The 23,913-nt window shown below is 40.1% G+C and overlaps 1 protein-coding gene across 1 annotated transcript in view; it reads right to left on the bottom strand.

Moving 5' to 3' along the window:
• Nucleotides 1–23,913, bottom strand: part of mpdz (multiple PDZ domain crumbs cell polarity complex component) — a 58,897-nt gene that overhangs the window by 22,199 nt on the left and 12,785 nt on the right. Inside the window, exons 9-27 of the mRNA XM_080051582.1 lie at nucleotides 23,065–23,167; nucleotides 22,491–22,579; nucleotides 21,333–21,588; nucleotides 18,147–18,233; nucleotides 17,885–17,964; nucleotides 16,821–16,967; nucleotides 16,011–16,181; nucleotides 15,011–15,208; nucleotides 14,218–14,427; nucleotides 11,238–11,390; nucleotides 9,008–9,307; nucleotides 8,123–8,234; nucleotides 6,911–7,109; nucleotides 6,241–6,276; nucleotides 4,880–4,987; nucleotides 4,423–4,503; nucleotides 3,741–3,918; nucleotides 3,518–3,628; nucleotides 1,724–1,810 (exon numbers count right to left, since the gene is read on the bottom strand). Of these exons, the coding sequence (XP_079907708.1) occupies nucleotides 1,724–1,810; nucleotides 3,518–3,628; nucleotides 3,741–3,918; nucleotides 4,423–4,503; nucleotides 4,880–4,987; nucleotides 6,241–6,276; nucleotides 6,911–7,109; nucleotides 8,123–8,234; nucleotides 9,008–9,307; nucleotides 11,238–11,390; nucleotides 14,218–14,427; nucleotides 15,011–15,208; nucleotides 16,011–16,181; nucleotides 16,821–16,967; nucleotides 17,885–17,964; nucleotides 18,147–18,233; nucleotides 21,333–21,588; nucleotides 22,491–22,579; nucleotides 23,065–23,167 (2,706 nt within the window). The remainder of the gene's footprint in view (nucleotides 1–1,723; nucleotides 1,811–3,517; nucleotides 3,629–3,740; nucleotides 3,919–4,422; nucleotides 4,504–4,879; nucleotides 4,988–6,240; nucleotides 6,277–6,910; nucleotides 7,110–8,122; nucleotides 8,235–9,007; nucleotides 9,308–11,237; nucleotides 11,391–14,217; nucleotides 14,428–15,010; nucleotides 15,209–16,010; nucleotides 16,182–16,820; nucleotides 16,968–17,884; nucleotides 17,965–18,146; nucleotides 18,234–21,332; nucleotides 21,589–22,490; nucleotides 22,580–23,064; nucleotides 23,168–23,913) is intronic.

Genomic DNA, 23,913 nt, shown 5'->3' with positions numbered 1-23,913 from the left:
GGGCCATTTAGCAGCGAGAAGGGCAGGGGCGGCTTCTAGAAGCAACACACAGGACCGACAAGCTTGACAACATTGTGGGTATTTAGTAAGATGGAAAAAATTGAAATCGGGGGAAGCCGTCTGGGTGAAAAATAAAATAAAAAGTGGCGGGAGTGTGTGGAGGGCAGAAGAATCACCTAATGCTGGGCTTACACTACACGACTTTCCACGCGATTTGACAGTCGCAGACAATCTTCCAATGTCGGACTGAAATCACAGAAGCCGTGCTGGAGTTGTGGCGCGCGCACGTAGTCTCAGTCGTTTGGTGTAAGGTGGTCATTCGACCCGATTTCAGCCAGTCTTCTTCCCGTCTTTACGTTCCGACATTATCAAACATGTTTGATATTATTGCTAGTCTTAGGGGGTTGGCTCAAGCGAAATGACGTAAACACTGTCACACTCTCGCATGCACCAAGCACGACGCAGGAGGAGCGGCATTAGTCGCAACCTGTGTCCGTCTGTGCAGGGACTTATTTCGGACACTTTTTCCTTGAAGCCTCGGCGGGAGAACCAGGCTGACCTTAACACTTTACCGTCAAATACAGGGTTAGGAGTTAAAGTTATTGGGGGACGAGATCAGCAAATAAAGATGGTCAAATAACTAAAGGAAGTCCCCCGCTCGGAATATTGAATTAACCCTTTTTTAATTAAATAATCACTATCGCGTTTGCGGAAATAATATTAATCTCAAAAGGAATCTAGTTGTAGTCTTGCAAAATGAGACCCAATGTCTTTTCAAAATCTCACTCTGTGACTGAAAACTAATGACTAGTTGTCTTCAGGTGTGAGTTGATTGTCTTTAGATGTAAGAGGGTTTCAGTCTTCAGTCTTTTCAAAGTATTTTAAAAGTCCTCTAGTGTAAGCCCAGCATTAGGTGTTATACAATTTAGTGGCTTATTTTCTTTATTCTTTTTCTCTAAGCTCTGTAATACTTTAACACAATGTTTCCTCCAGGCTTACTATTATACCTTCTATTCTCCTTTTACAAGAGGAATGAATTGAAACTTAATGGGAAGAAGCAAGGGTGTGCTATTAGCCTATATGTGGCCGTGAGTGGCAGTATTGTACAGCTTGTTGCTGAGCTGCCTGAAGCATCATCAAATCAATAGTATGTGTATTTCTTCTTCCTAAATTGCTAAATGCATTGGTAGTTTGTTTGGAGCCTAATTTGACAGCCAGCATAACCACACACACACGGTAGCCCTAGGACTTCCTCAATTGTTTTTCTATGCTGCTTGTAAGATATAGCAATAAAATAACAACAACGTCCATGGTTAGATTGCATTGAAATTGAGAATCTAGTCTGGATGTGTATTGAATGGCAGCAATTACCTTCAGCAGCACAGAGGTTGTTCTAAAATTCAGTAACACAATAGTTTGCCGGCTAGATAAATCTTTGATAGGAAAACAGAAAAAGGATGCCTAGGATATTAAATATAACTTTCGGTTGCTTTTTCTCCCAGAGGGAATCTTCTAATACTAGTTTGTGTGTTTTTTTTCACCCAACACACACATTGTGCGTGTATCAAAGTCACAGATGCGGTTGAAGAACTAAACGTCGGGTGAGAGATGGGGAAAAGAAAGAGGAGGCATGGGAGATAATGCAACAAAGACTAACTGTTGTGGATAGCTGATGCAATCGGAATGAGGGAGACAAAGAACAAAAAAAAGAGAGACAGATTACCTGACATGTGCTGTGTGGCATGCATGTGATAGTGCTGGTGTGTTTCTCTATAGCACGTGATGGAGCTGGGCTATAAATGGACTCAGGCTGGAGGAAGCATGGCGGAGGAATAGAGATGCAGATTTGAGGCAACTCATAATGTTAGTAACAAAATAAAGTAGGCTATAAAACACTTGTGGGGACAATATTATTTAAAGGAATTGTTCAATATGTTGGTAATGTTTAACTGGCCAACATGTTTTTAAACCTGTATTTACCAAATCTGTAGCCACTTTTGAAAAGCTGTAGACCTGGGCCTAATCACAAATTTGACAAAGTATCAGCGTTTGAGTTAATATGATACATTTATCAGCTTTTTTTATAAACATATCCAGCAGCTAGCAGGTACATAGCCACAAATACATGAATTATTCATTTCATCTGCTGAATTCAAGTCCCATATTAACACTCCTTTAGGCTGTGTGACTAGTTTTCAGCAACTAGGCGACTGAGGGAAATGTATCTGGCTAATAATTAAAGTCAATAGCTGTTAATACTCCCCGGTTGCTACCAGCTAGTTGCTAACAGTGTTCCTGAGCATTTAGCACACATTTAGGTTGCGTTCCGAATCGCATACTCTTTCTTTTTTCTATTCTACATACTACATCTGACAATAAAAATAATAGTTAGGATGCAGTAGGCATACTATTGGGACATACTTTACTCTCTTATTTCATCATAACATTGCGCCTTGATCTTGCCTCTTGCTTTTATATCCGTCGCATCCCCGTTTGTTTTCATATGGAGGCTTCGTCGATGTGACGTCACTTCACGTGCGCACTGGATTGTGGGTCAGAATTGCCCAAATAGGATGCAGTTTTCAACACTGACAATCTTGGCCGCATGAAGTAGGACATCCGGGTACTTCTAACCATCCTAAATCTGGCCACAAGAATCGGGACATCCTAAATCTTTTTTCTACATACTATATAGTAGAAAGTATGAGATTCGGAACGCAACCTTAGATTGTAGTGATGCTTATCTAAAAAAGCTGCTTTGGCTGAAAACAATATATAATGAGAGTAATGCCCAAAAGAGCTGGAGAGCCAAAACAATGAGCTGAAACCTCCGTAGAGAACCATTTGGATTTGGGCTCAACACTGCAAAATGCCTCTTTGTAATGATATAAAATAGGCTAGTCTACTGATTAGGAGTTAGCCGCTTTAAGATATTGTTGGAGTCAGCACAGTTGGATATGACTCTCCTTCCACATGAATTATTGGCCACACTTCCTCTGCATACATGTACAGGTACAGTAGGCCTACATTATGAGTTGCTGCAAAGGGTTACGTGAGTGAAGAACGCATGTGGGAAATATCTCATGAGTAGCAATGCATGAAAAGTGATTGATGATGAGAGATCTGACACTGGAGCCAAGCACCGTTGCAGCCCCAGCAGGAAACTCCGTAGTAATGCTCTGAAAGCCTCGGGGCACATTCAAACAACAGGCGATGTTGTTGCGGTGAGTTTCAATGTGAGTGTGTCGCACATAAAAAGGTTACTTACTTGCTAATACATTTAATATGCCATGCAGGGTTTGTTTTTGCTCGCACAGGCGGTTTCAACATTCAAAAGCAAACCCCAGGGCGCTACATTTTAATTTATTCTTTAAAGTGCCCTAAATTGCTTACAGAGATACACTTAACGTTGACTTGAGATGGAGGAAAATACAGAGTGAGGAAATGGTGACTTTAAGATAAAGAGTTAGTAGCTAGGAATTGCTTAGACACTTAAGACACCATTTAAGGATCTTACCCTGGGTCTGTGGATAATACTCTGGACCAGGAAGGAGACAGGGTTGCCTGCCCTGCGTATGGCCTCAACTGCCTCCTCATGGCTGGCATCTCTAAGGTCTGCTCCATCCACCTGACAAAGAGACATCGAGGTAAAACAGTCCAGTCAAGCACCCGACATCCACTCCAAATCTAAATTGCCATCAAGTGTATTAGATCATTGAGCTGACATGTTGGTCTAATACCTCTACGATCCTGTCTCCAGTCTTCAGTGTCCTGTTCTGTCCAGCTGGACTGTCCTCCAGGACGTGCTTGATGAAGATGCCCCTCATCACCTCTCCGTTGTTCAGCCGGCTGCCCATCCCTCGGCCCCCGACGATACTGATGCCCAGGGACTTGCCCGGCTCTCGGAAAAGCTCCACTCTGAAGAAGGTAACCGATATCAGCATATGTTTAGAACATTTTCTTACTTTAAAGGTTCACTATGTAACTTTGGGTGTATCAGAGAACTGAATATTTTCCCACGTATATTCTCATAACTGAATAAACAAACTTTCCTCGCAGGAAAATTGGACCCCTGGAATACAATTTGAAGTTAGAAAGCATCCTAATAAGTAACCGTTTCACTGTTGTAGTTAACAGCAGCAGGGCCTGCAGTTTTTCCTTAAAAAACATGTGATGATAGAATTATTCAATACTAAGAATTATTTGGTGGAGTAAATATGGTGTACAAGCTTAACTGCAGGCTCTGCAAATGTAAACAAATCCACCTGAAACTGCATAGTGCACCTTTCAAGCTGTGACTTGTACAGAGTTGATACGTTGACTTTTATTGAATGGCGGATATATAAAATAAGATATAACAAAAGTTTTCTTTGTAGTCAACACAGTCCGAGTTATTTAAAGCATATCTGTGTCAAAACTCACTTCCTGGGTTGGTTCCAGTTGCTGTACGTTGCGCTCTCCTCTCCCTCTCCATCTTCCCGTTCAGGGAGGAGAGGGATATCTCTAAACAGACAATAGTGGAAGGAAAGAGTTTCAGAAAATTCCTAAAACCTAAGCTTCATATGATTGTTACTGTTCATAAAACTCTTGGGACAAAATATATGTTATGTCAGATACAATGCCTTAAAGGTACCCTGCGGAGTTTCTGACCAGTAGTAGTGCTATGTAGCAAGGTTTTTACAAGAATGTCCTGGTTTTGTTTGTTTCATGCTATACCACTCATCTGCTTTTGGTGGCGGTAAAACACAAAGGCTACTGATAACGGTGCATGATTACAAAATTGTCTTTGTCAGTGTATTAAATATTAAGAGCAATCGTGTTGCACCTGAGCATAATAATAATTACATGACAAAGGTAAAGTGTGAGTGTGAGGACATACTTGGGAGCTGGGAGTGGAACTGGGGATATTTCAGAGAAAACGTCGTCTTTGGCCGGCTCTTGGCTGCCCTTGTACTCCTCCAAATACTCTGCTGGAACATATGTAATGCTGAACACACACACACACACACACACACACACATACGCACATACACACACATAAGCACAGACACACACATTCACACACATGAGTCTTAGAGCAAACACTATTGAATGCCCCATGTATTAGAAACTCCATTACCCACCTTAGTGGCAATTATTCCCTTGTGCACTATGAACTCAAATGCTAATTAACCAAAAACTAAGAAGAACTGGCATTTAAGAAAGCACTAAAAACTTTTTTTTAATTAAACAAGGCCGACTTTCTAAATCTGCTTATTTAAACTTGTTTTTTTCTTCATCTCCAGCAAATGCACTTGTAAAAAAGACTGCAGCAACACTGAACTGTCTACCTTCTCCCCATCACCAGCCTATAAGGTGAGATGCAAGCGTTCTACATAAGGCCCCTTGACACACTGACTGTTTAGAGACACATGTTTACCTGCATGAATGTCTGAGCAAGTCAAGGCTTTTACTTTGAAACGTTGAAAGGTTTGTATCTGTGTTGAACAATGAACTGAGACGCTGGCTGAAGAAAACCTTGACACCCACTTAAAAGTCCCATTTTCAAAGGAGATGTTGTTCCTGGTTTTGATTTGGTTCTCAAAATGCATAGAGTGCATGCAGACAAAGAGGAAAACAAACTCCGGGGAAATGTTGAAATGGATGAGTGGGTAAGTGTGGTGAGTTAAAGATAACATGAAGTCAAGAGACATGGGGGGAACAGGAAATAGCAATGATTAATACTGTATAAAAAGAAGTGAGTTCAAAAAGCAAGTAAGCAGAACAGAAGAATGGAACATAAGAAAAAAACAGGACATCCAGGTTAATACTGAACATGTTAGTCACTGAAATGTTCAAACCCAAATAAGTTATGCAGTAGTAAGTGATGCAGTCGATCCAGGTTTATCCAGACAGTGTGTTAAGATACGTCCTGAGACAAATTTGAAATCTATGTTGGTTAAAGTGTTGTGTGAATGCATAATAAACAGATCTGAATAATATGTAGAGCGGCATCTTCAAGAAACATTCATATACTTTGCTGGTGTTCTTTTTAATGATGTTCTTGTTTGTTTTTTTAAATCAAACTAACTTTCTAATACTGTGTCTGGATAAAGCTCTGCGACAGACCGCCAGGAAGTTTTGATAGCAGATGGAGCAAGTGAGAAGGAAGCACAACAAGATGGCAGCTTCTGGCTGAGATAAAAAAAAAAAAAACAAAGAACCAACCACCGGGCGTGGAAGTTAGAGGCAAATACTCACACATAAAATGGGCACAGATCGTCCTCGGGTGCAGATCTAGAATGTGAAGAGTTGGGGCTTTTTTATGCAACGCAGCTAATGAAAAACCAAGCGCTGTGCAAAGACTTAAGCTTGCTTAAAATCACTTGAATCTCTGAATACCACCTTTGATTGCAATCCCAGCATTTGATTCAGTTATGAAAAAAGTGTTAGCAACTTAACATTCAGGGTTCATACAGCAATATTTGTTAAAAAAATGAATGAATTACACATCATCAATCAGAAAGGAGTTTGCTATGTGAGCTCAATTAGTTTTCAATAAGTTGGCCAAGTCAGCATGTACTATACAGAACTATACAGTACTGTATTGACGGTCTGTTCAAGGTCCAGAAAATCCACTCTGTAGGAACCCTGTACATTACTGATGTGAATAATCAAGTGGAAATACAATACAGTAAATGCTTAAAAGAGGGATGCATTATATAAAGTATCAGAAAACAACAACAGTTAAATCAGAAGAGGTGAGGGATCAGTAGCGATCAAGCTTATATGGATCACTTGATATCACTTTTAGTTTTATGGATGATGTATTAAAAAAAAACTATTCGTTTAGGCAAGATTCTGTTCCAACTGTACATCAAAGCTTAAACACAGATAGGCTTTAGAGGGCTTTGTAATGACAGTGTCTTACCCCAGGTCTGGTCCAATGAGAGAGTGTCTTCTTAGCATGGCGCGGGCCTGAGCATTGGTCATGTTGGCTGTGGGTTCCCCGTTGATAGCCAGGATGAGGTCGCCCACACCCAGACGCCCGTCGCGGCTAATGGAACCGCCGTGGATTATACTGCGGATTAGCATCCCCAAACCGTCTTTCATGGCACTCACTGTCATCCCTTTAAGGTTGGTTAGAAAAGTACAAACAGTTACACACTAAAGTGACTGTTGGTCCAAATTAAAAGGTGAAGTCAGTGATCCTGGAAAAGGCTTGTTGTCAAAATCAGTGAATATCTCCTCGCAATCTGCTATCTGTTCGTACTCTGTACGCGCGCTGATAGATAATCCAGTGTTAATAGACAGCCTAGACTCTGTAAACAGGTATGTTAACAAAGGTTCCCACCGTAGCTAGCAACATACCCATTTACAGAGCCTAGGCAATGTATTAACACCAGATTTCTTTTTTATTCAGCGTACACAGTATTCTCCATCCAATCACTGACTCCACCTTTAACAACAAACTGCTTAAACCATTTAAGAGCAATCACATATGACTTTAAACTGACCTCCTCCATTACAGTAGCACTATTATATGTCCTAAAAGTTTACAAATGATCCAATAAACTGAAAGGTGTTCACAGATTTCAACTAATTCTCAAAAAGAGTAACTTCAGAGAGTGGCATAATATATGTATTCATAATAAACTTTCAAACTCCCTTAGAGCACAATTTAGGATGATAACAGTAAGTTCTATTCAAGAGTGGATTTTGTTTTTTGAATTGTATTTTCTAAGAGGTTGAAAAATACAAAAAGACAAATATAGATTTTCAATGAGGCACCAAGGTTTTTCCTAACAGTGCCTTCATAATACCTATTTGTTTATGAAGTTAAAAACGTAGCATTCTCTACGAGTCAGCGGCAGTCCCATGAGTGTGGGGTTTTGAAATGCAAATACCCTGAATAGGAATGGAATCATCCTTTTCAAATGGTATAAAACAGCCCCCAAAAAATATTTTCTTCAAATCTGGCATTCATGAAAGATAACACAAAAGCAAAAACAGGGCCAATTCACTTTTCAGTCTTTGCGAACCTCTTTTACAATTCTTTGAAAGCTAAGGAGGAAATAAATATATAAGAAAAAAAAACAAAAAAACAAAACAATGAAAGAATGTGAAAGAAATTAACACAAACCAAGGCTGGAGTTGCCCTTGACAACTGTGATGGTCCTTTCAAAGTTGCTCCCGGAGGTCATTGCTTCCTTGTCATCATCTTCAGCCGATCTTTTCACACCGACATCTTCGTCCTTGAGGGAACCGATAATTCAACAGAGTTATTCATCAAAGCAAATGAAAAAATACGCCGGCTGGCTTTTCAAACAAACTAAAGGGTTCTCTCTCTAGAGGAAAAGGTAAGTGCAAAGCAAAACACATTGGGAAAAAAAAGGAATTCAAATTAGCTTTGGAGCTTTTATATGGAGTTTGAAAAGAGAGTGTCAAGTCTGAATGGGGAGAGGTTAGATTGTTGGATTTTGTTGCAGAGATTCCGATTCAAAGAAGATCAAGGATGATGATTTGGTTGTTGTTAAAGTGCATCTTAACATACAGTTTGTGTCATGTTCTCTTGTATGAAAATGAATTCATCAGTTAAACGGAATACTCATTCATTGCCATCTTATTGTTTCAAATAAAAAACATCTTTATATTTGAAATCCTTCAAATCTTAAGTGTGTATTTGTACTGTTAAAGTCGCATTATGTAACTATGTAGGAGTAATGGGTGGTCTCTTTATTGACTGCCCTGCCATGTATAAATGATTAGCCAAATAGTTATCCAAAATGTATTTTTAATTTTATTTCGCTACTATTAATACATTTCCAATTGCACGTCACTTCCTGAGTGCCTGCATGATTTAGATGGCACAAGTGACTCACAATAGTATTTAGAGAAGAGGTCTAGTCTAGTAAAATTAAAGTTGAATGGTTATTCTGGACAAAATGCCATTGAAAAATAATATTGAAAAAAAGTTTAAAAAAATTGTCAATCCTACATAGTACAATTTTAATTCATACATTACTACCTTCATCAAAATCTTTATTTCTCCATATGACATGGGTGGTGGCTCCTGGTAGTGAAGTGAGTCCACAGGTTGGGCTGGGACTGCATTAGATCTGGTCGCCACATCAGCAAAGTGGCTGTAGTCTGGGCATTCCCTTAGCTCTTCTTCAGATGAGTGCGTTGTCAGATAGTGATGATCGGAGCCGTGCATTGTGGCATTATCATCTGGTGCTTGTCCTCTCAAACTGGCGGGCTTTTCCGGAGAGAACACTTTAGTGTCGTCCATGAAGTGGGGCTCCAACAGGTCTATGCGAGCTGTCAGCTATAGGGGCAAAACAAAAGCATAGGAGCCCAATGAACGTTCCGGTCTATTGGGTAGACCAATTGCCTAACTGAGGCGGAAGATCTATCATGCCTTTATCGCCATCCTGCCCTCCTTATAATGAGCCATAGAAAAGCCATCCGTGGCCAATAGAGAACAGCCCAAATGACTGGCGAGTGGCTACTGCAAAATGTAGCTTTACCATAACACCATTTAAGACTTCATTAGACCCAGACTCAACAAGCGCTTTCCTTTGGGAGCAGGGAAATAAAAGAAAAATACATCTTTAGAAGAAAATAAATTTAATTATGCAATTACTAAACACAAGTGGGGCTCGAGAAGCAAGTCAAGCAAAAGCAGAAATTGGGTTTCATTTGAATAGGCTGCGCTGGGCCGTGACAACCACATACAGTATAGAAGTACTGTCTGGCATGTATACAAAGGTGGGCTCAGGTAAGACAGCAACATATACTGCAATTATGAAAACTCGTTTACAGTTAAAGGTGGAGTCAGATATTCTGAAGAAGGCTTGTTGTCAGTGAATATATCCTCACGATCCACTACCTGTCTGTGGGTGCTGATACAAATACAGGGTTTATACACAGCCTAGGCTCTGTAAACAGACATGTTGCTAGTTACGGTGGGCCCCTTTTGTTTACAAAGCATTTTAATGAGCCTAGGTTCCAGATTTCTTCTTCAGCGCACACACACGGTATGGACAGGTAGCATAACTTCATATTCACTGATTTTGACAAAAAGTGATTTTGACTCCACCTTTTAAGTGGAAATTAGTCAATTTCGTAGCAATACATGTTGTAATTGGTCTTTCTTAGTACAGAAAAACGACCAGATTGCCTTAATATGTGATCCACTGTATGTTCCTATGGCCTTGATTAGTACAACCAATGCTAGACACCAGAGACTGTAGACGGTCATCTATCAATGCAATTGAGGTAAAAAGGGGGCTGTCACTGCTTGATTGATTGACTGATTGTGGAGGCTGGCTTTGTGGACTCACTGAGCTTATTTGATCTTTAACTCCCAGGTGACCTTTATATTGGTCTTGTATGAACAGGTGTGGACTGGTGGGGAAGAAATGGCTGTATTCCTTTAAAGAAATCTCACCTTCGATACTGTCAGCAAGTCTGCAAAGCCGCACCACTATTCAATGTCAGTGGAGCAGATGTGAGATTTATCAACAGGCTTGTTGCCTCGCTCTCTAGAGCGAGGAAAACTGTTCATCATCACCACAAGGCTGAGCTGTCTGACCTCATATAAACATTTCAAATCTGTTTTGTGGAATCCCACAGCACTATAAATTGCCCCAGAGTTGTCCTGGAACATGTCTGTCTCTCTTGGTTGCCCTATTAGGGCACACATTTCTTAGTAAGGGCCTACAGATAAGCTCAGCTATGACCTTTGGGGGAACTGGAAGTCCATAGAAACCGTTTGGGAAACAGCGTGTTGTGCCCCTTGCTCTGATAATATTCTTTATAATTAAATATCCATTTGGGGAGCTGCTGTTCTCTGGCAGCCAGAGCAACAAAAGCAACCACAGCTTGCTACAATCCTCATAACGACAACGTCAGTAGTGTTTAATGCCTAAACAAAAGAACATTTCTGATGACATTTCGGTTCCCTGATGTCAGAAAACAAGGAATGACTGCATGCTGTATTGCTCAATGTGATTTCTGAAAAAAATTGTAATACAAAAAATTATTGTTTTAACGTCAGTTATCAAATGAGACCCTATTCACCTGCAGTATCCCTGCCTTAATTTCTTCTGCCATAAATAATAATAATAATAATAATAATAATAATAATAATAATAATAATAATAATAATAATAATAATAATAATAATAATAATAATAATAATAATAATAATAATAATAATAATAATAATAATAATAATAATTATGGTAGCTTACCTTGGGTGTAGATGCGTGCAGGTAATCTAGGTCTGCGCTACATGTGCTGCCATGGAGCGCGATCATGGAAGCCTGGAAAGTGTCGTCCTCTAGCCCAGAATAATTGTGACCTAGCACCTTATCATCCGACAGGTCTGCCTCGCTGGTGTCAATCTGTCATAATGCATGGGGAGTAGTTAAATATCCAATCACAGATAGCTGAAGTGACCATGCTATTATATGACCTTAATGTCAATAATGATACACGTCTACACACATACAAACTATATAAATACTGCTGAAACAACAGAAATCTACACGTTTATTAATGGCATCATATGAGCTAACTTTTGAACTGTTACAACAAATAAATCAATCATGTAAAGTACAATTTCTTTCCCATTTTTCAGGATGTTCTGATTGGTTCTGATCCCCCCCCCCCCCTCATCCCCCCAAAAGCTAACTAACCAATGCAGGCTCTGCCCGGTAAACGATGCCCTCAGTCAGTCCTTCTTCCTCTCCTCCTTCAACCAAAATACTGTTGAAGTCAAATGAATGGATGGTGGATGATGGAGTAATGTGCTGCTCAACATATGGGTGTGGAGACTGGGAATATCCACATATCCCCTAGGAGAGTGGAGAAATGCTTTTCAGTGTCTCCAGCCTTTTACGTAATTATAATGTATTAGATTAATTTGTTTTTGTTTGTGACTAAATCAAGTTACACTATGAATTAGTATGGGATGAAAAAAATAAATAAAAGATGTTAGAGGAGTTAGATTTTTTTATTTTATACACTAACTATTAGGTTAATATTGATCTTGGTGCACGGGTGTTCAAGCAGAGAAATTGCACAGAGAAAAACGCACATTATGACTCTTTTCTTAAACAGTGTAAAAAGCTCTTATTCATTAGGGCGCTTCATATTGATTTTGTGTAGCGTGCCGTGCAGCCTCGGACAGGTATGAGAAAAAAGCAATAAGGCATATTGGAGGATTACACTTGTCAGACTCAATTTTGAGAGAGCAATAAAAATACCCAAACAGAAGTACATTCCACTTATCCCCAAAGGGAGAGGTGGATAACTGCACAGAGGCTTCCTACAACGCTGTAATCCAGCTAACCCTGGCAAGCCCCCAGGTCTGGCTGTGTATTCCAACCGCAGATTCAATACAGTAGAAATGCAGCTCCAAAGCTCAAAGAATGCAAGAAGTTTGTTTTATTTTTTTTGCGGAGAGAAACAATGCTGTGAAACAAGAGTGCAGGGGCCTGTAGCGATGAGCATGCCCATCTACTAGGGGTGGGACTTCTAAACATTTAAACGCTGAATATTAAGAAAAAAACACTCAACGTTTACTAAAATCGGCAACCATTTAATCAAAGCTATAGTGTGTAACTTCTGTCGCCCCCCATGAGGAATTCTGAGTAAGTACAGCAACACTATAGAAGCATCGCCATGAGGTAAGCCTTTGGTGATCGCGCATGGATTTGATACCTTCTGCTCTACATCCAGGTTTTTTTCATAGCGGTATAACCAACAACTGAAACATTTATTTGGCGCTTCTTGGGATTTTTCGGAGCTCATGAGCCAGTGTCGGGGGTAAATACCAGTTTGTAAACGCTGCCATACTTTGAAATACAAAGAGGTATTTTTAGGAGCTGACAGATTTAAAGGAGAAGTAAGTGATATTTATTTGTTAATATAAGTGTTGAATCTCTCTATATTCCTACAGCAATCACTTATCACAGTTCATATCACAGGTCTCCCAATCATTCAGCTTTGCAGTAATTTCCAGATATAATTTCGAGTGTCCCGCTCATTTTATCCAATCAGGAGACAGAACGCTATAAAGAGGCGGGTCTCTATGCTTGAGATCAATGACTCTATGCTCTCCATCAGCTGATGACGTCTGACTGTGTTCATGTGGTGGTGACGTAGGGACCAGGGAGGGGACTGCTAACTGCAATCACTGACGGGACGTTAGCTAAAAGGACCATATCACTTAGTTCTCCTTTAATCAATGGTGTGTCAACTTGTTTGCCGATGACTTGGTTTCTAACTAACATTGATTCATATGAAAAGTTACGCATTTTAGCTTTAAGCATTATTTTTGTAATCGTGTGGTAACAAACACATGTCTTGGCACAAAGCACCGAGCCACATCTGTTCAGCGAAGCATCCGGCATATGCAACATACCGGTAGCTTGGGTAATCTACTGTTTAAACCTTATTTTGCCCTACGTGTAAACATTAACACGCTACTGCTATCGGTGTATGAATGGGTGAATGTGGTAAGAAATGTAAAGCGCTATATAAGTCAATTCCATTTGGTCAGTCTTGCACACCACTACTTTGGACACACTAATATTTTGAAAGGTGCCCCAATGTGTTTCACTGCTCATGGTTGTCTGTGCTCTCTGAAAATCCAATAACAGGATGATATGAAACAAAGGGCACAGAGCGTTTTAGGCTGGCCGCCCTCCCATGACAGAACACTGGCTGCAATGCTAAACCACTCCACTCTGTGTCCCCCGCATGAAAAATTCAAACCTTCGTAAGCTGAACCCTCATGACTAGACACTAAGTCGCACAGTATCAAGAAAGCCTGACTGACAACCTCCCGTAACTGGAGTGACACATTTTTACAAAGTAGTATAAAACTCTTGAACCCAACATATACAGCTCTGGAAAAAATTAAGAGACCACTCCAAATGTTCAGTGTCTCTTGTTTTACTATTTATAGGCATATGTTTGAGTAGAATGAACATTTTGGATTTTATTTTATAAACTACTGACAACATTTCTACCAAATTCACAATAAAAATATTATAATTTAGAGCATTTTGAATAAGTAATCCAGTCTGGTCTCTTAATTATTTCCGTGGATGTATATGCATAGACGTGTCCCTTTACTCAAACAACACACCAGTCACAGCCTACCTTCCATTTCCACAAAGGTTTTAAAGCAAAGACAAAAGAAGAGAGAACACTAAGGCTTACAGGCAGTGGTTTGGCGACTCCTATCTGTACGGGGCCCAGCTTGGCTCCCTTCAGGGCCTGGACTGCATCCTCCAGGCTGGCGTTCTCCAGGTCAGTGCTGTTGACGTACATGAGTCGGTCTCCCGGCAACAGCCTGCCATCCCGCTCTGCAACCCCGTTAGGAACCAGAGAGCGAATCACAATCACCGTCTTGGCGGGGTCAAGCGGGTCCTGTGGCGGTCAACAGGTAAAGCTATTAGTATTACAGCCGTTAAACGTGCATGGGAAGCACAGAGAATGGAATGGATTTGTAGGAGCATTTAACGATAAATCTTCTATGGAAATACTCCTATGGATTTAAGAAAGCCTTTCAATGTGAATGAAAGAAACAATATTGCATAATATAATAACTCATCGTTTTAAGTCAATATTTATGAAACCTGTAAAGCATTGTTTCCAGTGAGCAGTGCAGTTTGGTTTTGGTGCAGCTAGCTAGCATTTATTTGCATTTCCACTGCCAAAAGTTGGAAAGGGTACCAAAATAAGCGAACTGTGCCGCACCTATTTTTGTCACCCTTTCATTGGGGTACTGAGCCTTCCTGCTAGTTGTGCAGCTGCCAGCAGCGACATTCAGAAGGGCCCATAGTCTGTATATACTCTGACCGTGGCTATCGCCGTCCAGCATAGACCCAGCCTACCAAGTAAGGTTACTGTCAATGCAAGTCACATCTAGAGTTACCGTGCCCTGCTGAGCCGTGCCAAACTGCTGCTCGGTGGAAACGAGGCTAGAGTCCCAGGAAAAAAAAATTCCCACCTGGTAGTCCAGAATGCTGAATCCCAATCCCCCTTCTCCCTTTTCCAGCTCGATATTCTGGATGTCCAGCTCCCACATAGCCAGAGGAGATCCTATGGCCTCATCCACAGTCACATTGTCCTGTTTGGCCACAGCCACGGCCGATGCGTTCACCTCGGAGTCTTCAGCAGCCAGTATACTGCTCAGGACTATTTGTTTCTGCATAGGAGAAGAAGACCCACATTCTCTATGTTACACTAACTCACTTCCACTCTCAACACCCCCCCCCCACCCCCCGCCCCTCTTTCTACCCTCTAGTTGAGTTTCTGGCTCAGGTTTTTGGCAGTAGATAAAAGGGAAAATATCTTTGGGATGTTAGAGGGCCTTAGCACATTATCACAGATAAAGCTGAAGAGATGAACCCCCTCCCCCCTTGCCCCAAAGGGAAAAGCTGCTTTTGATGTCTCATATCTCCAGCAAATGTTGCTGGCTATATACTGCAGGCTGACGTACTACTAGAATTGGTCTTTATAAACTTTCAGCCTCTCTGCCCCTGCTTATCACACACACAGGTCTTAATCCATCTTGGTTGGCAACGTGGAAAGCCAATAGAGCGATTGACAGGCCGGGGCTAAGATAATAATAGTTGATGGGTTATAAAAGGAGGAGGAGGATTTAAAGCAAACTGCCCTTTGAGCCTCCTCCTTTGCATATACACAGAGGCAAAGGAAACAACTTTTCATTATACATTAGTGCATTTCAAGGAGATGCTCTGTGTTTGCTGGCTGACCCTAAATGCCTCATATGCTGCAATAATGTGTAAGTAACATATGCTGCATGTTGTTGGCCTTGAGAAAGAGAACATTCATTCTTTCTCTAGTGTTGTCCCTCTCAAGAATAACATGTCAAATTCATGGTAACTAATTAGTGATGAAAAACACACCTTCTAGTTAAAAATACCTACATCTGCCTAATGAATACATAGTTATCTGCTATAGTGTGCATTATGTGAATGCAGTACCTTTATATCAGATGGTTTGGGCAAAGCCTCGGGCTCTGGTTGGACAGCATCCATGTCAGTCTGCTGGAGAGGGGCGGGCCTACAGCATGTCATGTATACACAGAGTGGAAGCTCCTTCAAGATTCTGACCACTTCCTTGTGGGTCTCACCGATGAGAGATATTCCATTGACCTGGTGAGATACAACAACAAAAGTCAATGTACATTGAAGCTTGTATTGTTTTAACATGAGAGTATGTGTATGTGTGTTCTATCAAAATAACTTTTATCAAATACATGCGATGTGAAAAGATCTACATTGTTGCTAATACAATTGTGTCTTTTATTTAAAGGTGCACTATGTAACTTTGGGTGTGTCAGAGAAGTGAACATTTCCTAAGGTATATTCTCGTTACTGAATAAACAAACTTTCCTCACAGGAAAATGTGATCCCTGGAACACTGTTTGAAGTTAGAAAGCTTCCTGAAAAGTTACTGTTTCACTGTTGTGGTTTACAGCAGCAGGGCCCACAGTTCAGAAACATATAGTCCTATGTTTGGTTCCAGGTTCCTCAAAATAATTTAGTTTTCATTTATGATGACATCATTATTCAATATTATGTGATGTAGAGTGAATATGTTTTGTAAACTAACTGCAGGCTCTGTGAATGTAAACAAATCTCCCTCACTTGAAACTGCATAGTGCACCTTTAACATACGAGTATTTGTACATGTGCTATATAAAAATAACTGTTTTCAAATACATGTGATGTGAAAAGATAGACTGTTGTTAATCAAATGTTGTCATTGGTTTAAGGTGGAGAGCGTATCACCTCAATCAGCTCATCTCCACTGAACAGCTTGCCACAGCGACCAACGGGTCCTTCAGGTAGAACGGAGCGGATGTAGTGATGGCCGCTGCTGGCTTCCAGACTGATGCCCAGGCCACTGCTCTCACTAAACTTCTCCACCTGAGCCACCTGGCAGGGAAACAAAGACATGACATGTGTAGAGGTGAACAGGGCAACATGTTTAACTCACAGAGATCCTCATGAAACGTTGTAAGTTGATTACTGACATTACAACAATATTTCCTTTGTGGGGGAGAACGGGGGAATGTGAGACATCGGGTAATGTGAGACACCCCCTGCATCTAGGCAATGGAACACATTTTTGGTCATGTGAGAATTATGTTTTCAAGCCCCTCCCCCTGGCCATGAAGGAGAGGACCTCATGGTGCTGTTGTAAGCAGGTTTTTTCTTCACAAAAATGTCTTTTTTGCATGTAAAAGTAAATTGTCTTGCTGTCAACTTAATCGATTGTTGTGCCAAAGCAAATTGATTCAGGTAGAAAAACTTCTATCATACATGTTGATGAACTACCAACATATGAAACCATGTGATGATGATAACTGAAGATTAGCCTGAATTGCTGCTGAGTGATCATTTTAGCTCGCTTAGAGGGGAGCAAATGTAAAAAGTGTCTCACAGTACCCCGTTCTCCCCTACTACAGTTTTTTCAGAAATACAATATCTAACGTACAGTATGTGTACATTTCCACCTCTTCAAAAAAACAAACATCTATAAATGTTGGATAAAGCCAGAGATAACATTTTGAGTTCACTTTTACAACATATTAGTGTCCAGCATTTTTACACAACAGATTTTGCAATGTACTTTTTGGACCTTTTATTTTTACTAGGATGAAAGAAAACATGTCATGGAAGCGAAATAGCTAAAAATCTAGAAATTGGCCGGTGCTTTAATAAATAATGTTTCCATCTGCAGTGTCTTGTCTGAGGATAACATTTTGAAGCAATTGTCCAGGGAACCACGTTCCCATGAGTACTATTTTAAGCATGAGACACAAACAATACATTTTAAAGAAGACACTTACTACAACTTCATTACTTGGCCCCAGAATCTCTTGCCATTTCTTCATTAGTTCGTTCTCTTCAAAGCCTGTCAGCTTCATCCCTGGGATAAAGACAATACACAGTGTAAATGAGCAAAACAAGACTTAAAGGGTATATTTGTGATAAGCCATCCCCAGCCACTAGCCATCTCACTATGCCCTCAGTGTGGTCCTCTTGACAACAATAGCCCTTATCTATCAGACGTGTGCCCAGCATCTCAAAGGAGAATCCCAGCCTGCCTACCATGTTTGTCTTCTGTCAGCCGATCTGTGGCCGGGCTGACATCCGATCCTTCACTCTTTGTCTGCGGAGGCTTTTCATCAGCGGCGACTGTAAACACACAATGAGACAGTGACACACATACAGAAGCAGGCAGGAGGTGCGGACACATGAACGGTAAAGGCACATAGCCATTGGAAAAAGATGTCAACCGACAACACATACAAACACATCTTCTTATGTGATACTCAATTTACTTAAAGGTGGAGTCAGCGATTCTGGAGAATGAATGTTGTCAAAATAACGTTTGTGTCCAAATCAATAGATACTGTTTCTCCTCACGATCCCGCTACCTGTATGTACTATGTGTTGTCTGAAAATAAAAATCCAGTGTTAATACATAGCCTAGGTTTTTGAAAAGGGCATGTTTCTAGCTACGGTGGGCCCCCTTTGTGTACATACCACTTTACAGAGCCCATGCTGTGTATTAACACTGGATCTTTTTAGCACACACACAACACTGACAGCAGCTTCTGAGAAAAAAATTCACTGATTAAGTAAAAATAGATGTTCTCTAGAAACGCTGACTCCACCTTTTATTTTTCTAAAAATAGTGTGACAATTCCTACTCTCATAATCACCCTTGAAGCCATCTCATTCCCCTATTGGTCCTAAATGTACATTCATGCCCTTGCTGATGTTTTCCATAATATATATGTATATATACATATGAAAAAGTTTGGGAACCCCTCTCAGCCGGCATTATAATTGACTCTGCTTTCACAAAAAAAATATAACAGTGGTATGTCTTTAATTTACCAGGAACAGTTAAGTACTGGGATGTTTTCCAAACAAATATTTTTTGAAAAGCAGTATTTGGTTGTATGAAATAAAATAAAATGTGAAAAACTGGCTGTGCAAAAATATGGGTACCCTTGTGGTTTTGTTGATTTTAATGCCTGTAACAGCATGTAAAACTGATGACTTTAAACACAAAGTTGGTTGGATTATGTTGTTAAGCCTTGAACCTCATATAATTGTCTGTTTAATCATGAGAAAATTTATTTTAGGTGCTTAAATGCAAGTTGCACTTCTCTTTGACTCTCTGCTGAAGTGAAACAGAATGGGATCATCAAAACAGCTCCCAAAAGATCTGAAAAACAAAGATTGTTCATTGTCATGGTTTAGGGGAAGGCTACAAGAAGCTTTCCCAAAGGTTTCAATTGTCAATTTCGACTGTAGGGAACGTTGTCAGGAAATGGAAGGACACAGGCATAGTGGCAGTTAAACCCAGGCATGGCAGACCAAGAAAAAAACAGGAGCGGCATAGGTGGAGGATTGTGAGAATGGTTGCACACAACCCACAGATCACCTCCAAAGGCCTGCAAGAACATCTGGCTGCAGATGGTGCATCTGTACATCGTTCAACAATTCAGCGCAATTTGCACCAAAACATCTGCTTTTTATAAAGACCAAATAACTTAATTTTTGTCTCATCAGTCCAAAGCATTTTCTTCCAATATGAAGCTGGCTTGTCTAAATGAGCTTTTGCATACTCCATGCAACTGTATCTGTGGCGTGGGCGCAGAAAGGGCTTCCTTCTCATCACCCGGCCATACAGATATTTTGGTGCAAATTGCACTGAATTGTAGAACCATGTACAGATACACAATCTGCAGCCAGATGTTCTTGCAGGTCTTTGGAGGTGATCTTTGGGTTGTGTGCAACCATTCTCACAATCCGCCGCATATGCCGCTCTTGTACTTTTCTTGGTCTGCTAGACCTGGGTTTAACTGCAACTGTGCCTGTGTCCTTCCATTCCCTGACAAAGTTCCTTACAGTAGAAATTGACAATTGAAACCTTTGGGAAAGCTTCTTGTAGCCTTCCCCTAAACCATGACAATGAATAATCTTTGTTTTTAAGATCTTTTGGGAGCTGTTTTGATGATCCCATTCTGTCTCACTTCAGCAGAGAGTCAAAGAGAAGTGCAACTTGCATTTAGGCACCTAAAATACATTTTTTCATGATTAAACAGACATTTATATGAGGTTCAAGGCTTAACAACATAATCCAACCAACTTTGTGTTTAAAATCATCAGTTTTACATGCTATTACAGGCATTAAAATCAACAAAACCACAAGGGTACCCATATTTTTGCACAGCCAGTTTTTCACATTTTATTTTATTTCATACAACCAAATACTGCTTTTCAAAAAATCTTTGTTTGGAAAACATCCCAGTACTTAGCTGTTCCTGGTAAATTAAAGACATACCACTTTTATATTTTTTTTGTGAAAGCAGAGTCAATTATAATGCCGGCTGAGAGGGGTTCCCAAACTTTTTCATATGATTGTATATACTGTATATATATTTGTTTACTTCTAGCCACTGTTGATGTCTTTGTAGTTCCACAGGGCACCAAACCAGTCGCCCATGAAATGACTATCCATGCGCCCAGGCCCCACGGTCTAACGCTGTTACATCAGCAACCTTTTAAGTGCCAACAACAGAAAACTAATACTAGCTAGTAGCTAGGCTGCTATGCGCCAAGGAGGTCAGCAACCTTAACACTGACTTGCCAACAATTTCAGTAGTTGAATTCTTTTTCACACACTCAACCATTAAACAACAAATTACTTTGTACACCAAACCTAGTTTCTCATTCCCAGTAAGTTAAAAGTTATGCACTGATGTAGTACATTCAGATTCTTTCCTCTTCACTTTTTTTTAATAATCAACCTTCTGTAATTTTTGTGGAAACTGGAAGGTCTACAGCAACCAAGAAAATACTGTCCTACTCCTGTCTGTCCACTGCTTGCGTCTAGTTTTTCAAGCTCCATCCATCACTATTGACAACATATGTAAGATGTTTTTTCTTGCTTACGCAATAGCCTGAAAGGTCCTGTCAGTGCAGCTGGAGGCCAGAATACTGTCTATCTTGTGTGATGTTGATATTATAAACATGCAACATGTTTTCTTTGTCTTCTTCTTTTTTTAATGAAGCACATCATGCGGTACTAGCAATGCCTTAGTTGTGAGGATCCCCCTGTTGAATGATGGGTATTGTATGCTTAATTTATAACCGAATATTGTTCTTTTCCGTATTGTTCATGGACAGGATGAGGAGTAACACGCAATGCTATTAATTATTTATTTATTTATTGGTCTATTCTCATTCTATGTTCTCCCATTCTTATCCTTATCCTACCTTGAGCAGCCTCAATAGCTGTGTTGGTCTCCAGCTCCTTCATCATACTGTCAGCAGCAGCAGTAGTATTAGTGGTAGGGGGGATGGGGATGAGGGGTGAGGGGGACAGTATAGTGACAGTGGGGGTCACAGCAGGGGGGATCTCCTCGGGCCTGAAGCCCCTCCGGATCAGCTTGAGGTGGACAGTCTGGCCTGTGTGTTTGAGCACCTCCACTGCCTGCTGATTGGTGTAGCCCTGGATGTTCACACAATCCACCTGCAGAGGGCCATCGAAGTGAGACCACTGGTTAAGGCAACTGTCAACTTTTTAACATATAGATATCATAATGAAACTTGTTGATTACCTATATTAAAAATGTGTAATATGTTAAAAAAAAATAAAAAAATAAAAATCTCTAATACAATTTCTTGAATTTGGCAATATCTACCTAATTATGCATACATATATGCAAATGTAGGCATAATTAGGTAGATATTAATTAGATATTAGGTAGATATTCTTTAAAAAAATAAGACCTAGATGTTGGATAAAGCCAGAGTTAAACATCTGTATTTAATTTTTACAACTTATTAGAGTACCACGTTTTTACAGAACATATGTTGAAAAAAGACATTACGAAAGCTAGCTAAATAGACAAAAATCTCAAAATGTACCAGTGTTGGAAAAAGAAAAAAAATTTTGCCTGCAGTGTCTTGCCTTTTTCAGAAAACACACCAGAATAACTTGTGTGGACATACAGAGTGCCCACTTTCCATCAATATTCTTCTTTGACACAGATGACATTTATATAAGATTAATCAAAGTGATTGAAACGCAAGCAAGCGTACGAGCAAAGTGCTGAACATGAGTATTCCAATATATCGTTTCAAACGATGTGAGACATTTTACACTGTTAAACTGTCAATGACCTGCGGTAATTGCTAATTGCTCTGCGTGCGAATTCAAGACTCTTTTAACATTCAAAGTCACACTTTGTGAACTATCAGTTAATTGTGAATTATTCATTAATGCGTGCCACAACTTCCCCCCATTGACTAAATGAGTAAATGTGAACACTGTACTAGATAATATAAAACACTCACTGCATATTTTACCTCATACAGACTAATACAGAGAAAAAGAGTTATGGCTACGGAGAGCGTAATTGGGGTACTTACAGCTATTATCTGGTCTCCAACATGAATGCGGCCATCTTGATCTACAGCACTGTCTTTTGTTATGCTCTTGACAAAAATACCAGAGGGCTCTGAGAGAAAAAAAGAGAGCAATGTAGCAATGAATCATAACAGTAAAGCCTGAACAGAATCACAAGCAGATGTTTCACTTTGATGTAAAAACGTCAGTGTTGGTATCTTCAATTGCACCTGGTGTAAAAATATGTTATGAGACGCACCAGTATAATACGCAGTCTTTTTCCACAGTAATACAGATAACCTACTGTTGTTGGCTGTTATGCTCGGGCCACCAAAGCGCCGCAAAACGTCATTTCTCGTAGCCTGCAGTAGCGCTTCATACAGCACACATGATGACACATGTCTATGACAGCGCTTTAGCTCGGTCATAGCGCTAGCTGTGTAAAATAACGTAACACATAGTCCCAGTGGACTTATGCAACGTTTGAAGAATAATTGTACTACTGGGTCTATCACTATAAACCCTTGAATATCACACCTTTAATTAATTGTTCTTGTAATACAAGAAGAAAACAAAGCTAATCTGCCATTTTCTCACCTGAATCTTTATCCCCGACGTAGCCGGCGATAGTGATCCCCAGCCCTTGGTTGTTCTTGGACAAACTCACGTCAAATGCGTCGGACTCATCTCCCTCGCAGCCCTGTGAAAAAATGTATGACAGGTCAGATCTTTGTTTATTCATTTATCAGATTTTTTTGTTAGAGGTTTTTTCAGCTAAATTAGGATCCAATTTACTGCATTTGTTTAAATAAATGTATTTTCCTTCAAATATTTGTTTCATTGTTATACTGTCTGTTTGTCTTGATTCCATATCCTTACACTACATTCCAAATTGCATACTCTTTCTTTTTTCTATTCTACATACTACATCTAACGATAAAAATAATCTAGTTAGGATGCAGTAGGCATACAATTGGGACATACTTTGACTTATTTATTTCATCGTAACATTGCGCCTTGATCTTGCCTCTTGCTTTTATATCCGTCGCATCCCTGTTTGTTTTCATATGGAGGCTCCGTTGATGTGACGATTATGGGTCAGAATCGCCCAAATAGGATGCTGTTTTCAACACTAAAAATCTCTGCTGGATGTAGTAGACATCCGGGTCTTTCTATCCATCCTAAATCTGGCCACAGGAATCGGGACATCCTAAATCTTTTTTTCTACCATACTAAATAGTAGAAGGTATGTGATTCTGAACTTTTGAGGTTCACTTCCTGGTTGAGGCTGGGGCACACTAATAACACTTCTCCACCATGTGTTTTCAATGTGGGCTAAACCATGTAGATCAAAGGAATGGGAAATGGGTTTTTATTCTGGATTTTCTTTTTCTCCCCACCTTTAGTAAAAGTAACTGTAGCGTTACTTATTTGTTGTAGAGTAAT

This window comes from Ammodytes marinus, assembly GCF_949987685.1.
Source record: "Ammodytes marinus genome assembly, chromosome: 23".
Lineage (NCBI taxonomy): Eukaryota > Metazoa > Chordata > Actinopteri > Uranoscopiformes > Ammodytidae > Ammodytes > Ammodytes marinus.
This window is presented reverse-complemented; position numbering and strand designations above follow the sequence as displayed.